This window comes from Mus pahari, chromosome 12 (assembly GCF_900095145.1).
Source record: "Mus pahari chromosome 12, PAHARI_EIJ_v1.1, whole genome shotgun sequence".
NCBI lineage: Eukaryota > Metazoa > Chordata > Mammalia > Rodentia > Muridae > Mus > Mus pahari.
The window spans coordinates 50,832,895-50,835,130 of record NC_034601.1 but is presented as its reverse complement, the minus strand read 5'-3'; the positions used below and the strand labels follow the sequence as shown (position 1 = coordinate 50,835,130).

General features: G+C 43.4%; 1 protein-coding gene and 1 pseudogene across 1 annotated transcript in view; both read left to right on the top strand.

The window, feature by feature from the left end:
• Window positions 1-1,243, top strand: part of LOC110330096 (cell cycle control protein 50C) — a 20,130-nt gene extending 18,887 nt beyond the window's left edge. The window contains exon 8 of the mRNA XM_021210058.1: window positions 799-1,243. Within this exon, the coding sequence (XP_021065717.1) occupies window positions 799-983 (185 nt within the window). The 3' untranslated portion in view covers window positions 984-1,243. The remainder of the gene's footprint in view (window positions 1-798) is intronic.
• Window positions 1,244-1,567: 324 nt separating this feature from the next.
• Window positions 1,568-1,983, top strand: LOC110329436 (annotated as a pseudogene).
• The last annotated feature ends 253 nt before the right edge of the window (window positions 1,984-2,236 follow it).

Genomic DNA, 2,236 nt, shown 5'->3' with positions numbered 1-2,236 from the left:
GTTCCTAACAAATATGTTAGGCTTGTGCCTTTAAATAGTTCATTGCCAAGAGATTGGAAGCCCTTTAAGGGCTTGGCTGGGAAATGCCTCTGTCGTCTGTGTTGCTATGAGAAGGCTTTGTTTGTTTATTAGTTTCATTTACAAAAGGCACCAGATGTTTAAAACCCTCAGGCCACAAGCCCCATGAAGATGATATCATTACAATGCTACATAGCAAGCCCACTTCAAACGCTTTCTCACAGGCGACAGGACCCTGACACAAACCCTGACAGGCACCCACTTTTAGACTTAGAGTTCTCACCAAAAATGCTTCTCTGTTCATCCGGAGGCTTTATTTATTGTTCTTACTCCTCTGAAGGAATTTTCTCTGTTGAAGGGACTCAAGCCTTAGCCAGTTAAGGAACTTGGCCTTTTCTGAATCTTCTGGTTCACGAATAAAACCTCAGGTCTGCTGTGAACAAACACTGTCTATATTCTCTGTGCTACCTTGGACTCATCAAAGGGAGTTAGATTATCCGTTCACTAGCCAGCTATGGGCAAGTCATCCAGATCTATTTGTGTCCAAATCTTCTTCCTACAGCACAGCTATGTTGAAGAGAGCCTTGTTATGACTAATCTTATTCTCGCAAGTAGAGTTTTATTGACTGCATGGAAACACATGAAACAGAATAATCACCTGAGGTTTTTTTTTTTTTGCCTGTGAAAAAGATCAATTTTATATAACTTAATTTAGTGTGTTTGCATATGCTATGGTACAGATGATAAATACTGAGCCAGGTCCTTAACAGATCTTCTTAGACTTTCCAGTAACCATATTTCATGGAGAAAAGTCCGTTGTTCTTTCCACTCTGACATGGATCGGGGGAGGAGGCCTTTTCTTGGGGCTGACTTACACAGTGACAGGGGCACTGACGCTGTTGGCCTCTTTTGCCATCCTGACGATTCACTTGATGCTGAAAAGGAATAAACTGAATTTCCTGTAGAGGTGGCATCCAGATTTAAAGAGAAGAGCAGAAGGCAGCAGCAGACAATGGAGTGATAGACCCAAAGATCCCTGGCAAAGCTTGAAGAGTTTCTGAGCCATCACAAGGAGGGGTGCTGGATTGATGGAGTCCAATATAGTCCTAACTACAAGGACAAATGATGAGGTTCCCAGATGGGGTGAAGAGGAGGAGGAGAAAATAAAATATATATGTACAGTAAAATGTTTTTGGAATAAAGATAATAAATGTTTTTGAACTCTAGACCAAGTGTTAAGAATCTGTTTGGAGTCCTTGTACCTCAAAGTGGGTGAGTTCCCTAGGGGTCTGCCCTCAAGGCAAACAGCAAGAAAGACAAAAATGAGTTCTTTTAGCCATCCAGTCAGGCTCAGGCTGGTGGCTGGATGAAGTTATAGACTTCCAAAGACCAGCTGTTGAACTGAGCAACAACTGAGTCACAACCAACTTCTGTTTAGACCAAGCAGTGCTTAGCCACGTCCCGAGTACCCAAAGTAAAATACACCAAAAAACAAGTTTCTTTAATGTTACCCAAGATAAAAAGCATTAGGAGTGAGACCTCCACCATTATGGGTCACATGCATGCTCCCAGGAAGGGCCTGTCCCAGTCGGCACTGCCCCACCGCCACGGCATCCCATGTGGCTACAGTGAAGGAATGGATTTACAAACTGACCTGACTCCCTCCCAAACAGGTGTGATCCTGAGGAACTCGAGGTGTGGCACAGGTCTGTCTTGTGACTGGTAGTAAAATCTTGAGAATCCTGAACTCCAAAGGCCTTGCCCCTGATCTCCCTGGGGTTCTTGACCGTTTGACCAAGATAGCAGTTCCAGTCTGAAAGCGTCTTGAAAAGAACAGAGAATGCTAAATGACCCCTGATTCTGATAGGAAGCAGAATTCACTGGTTGGTCACTACAGGACTAAAGTGGGTACTCCCATCCAACTGGAAATGTGAGTTGTCCACAGCCTCTGCTCTAGTAACATAAACTCTCTAGTGTACACAACAAAATAACTTCGAGTAAAAGAAAAAGCAGTAGGAGTAACTGATTCTCCAAACTATATTGAGCCTATTGAGGACACAAAGCAATCCTGGGACTGATACTAAAATGACACTATCTGGAATACAAATGATGGCTGGTTGAAAACTCACTGTCAGTCCAGGCTGGCCTTGAACTCATAATCCTCCTGCTTCAGTATCCCTTGTGCTAAAACTATAAGCATGTGCCACCACACTAGTTA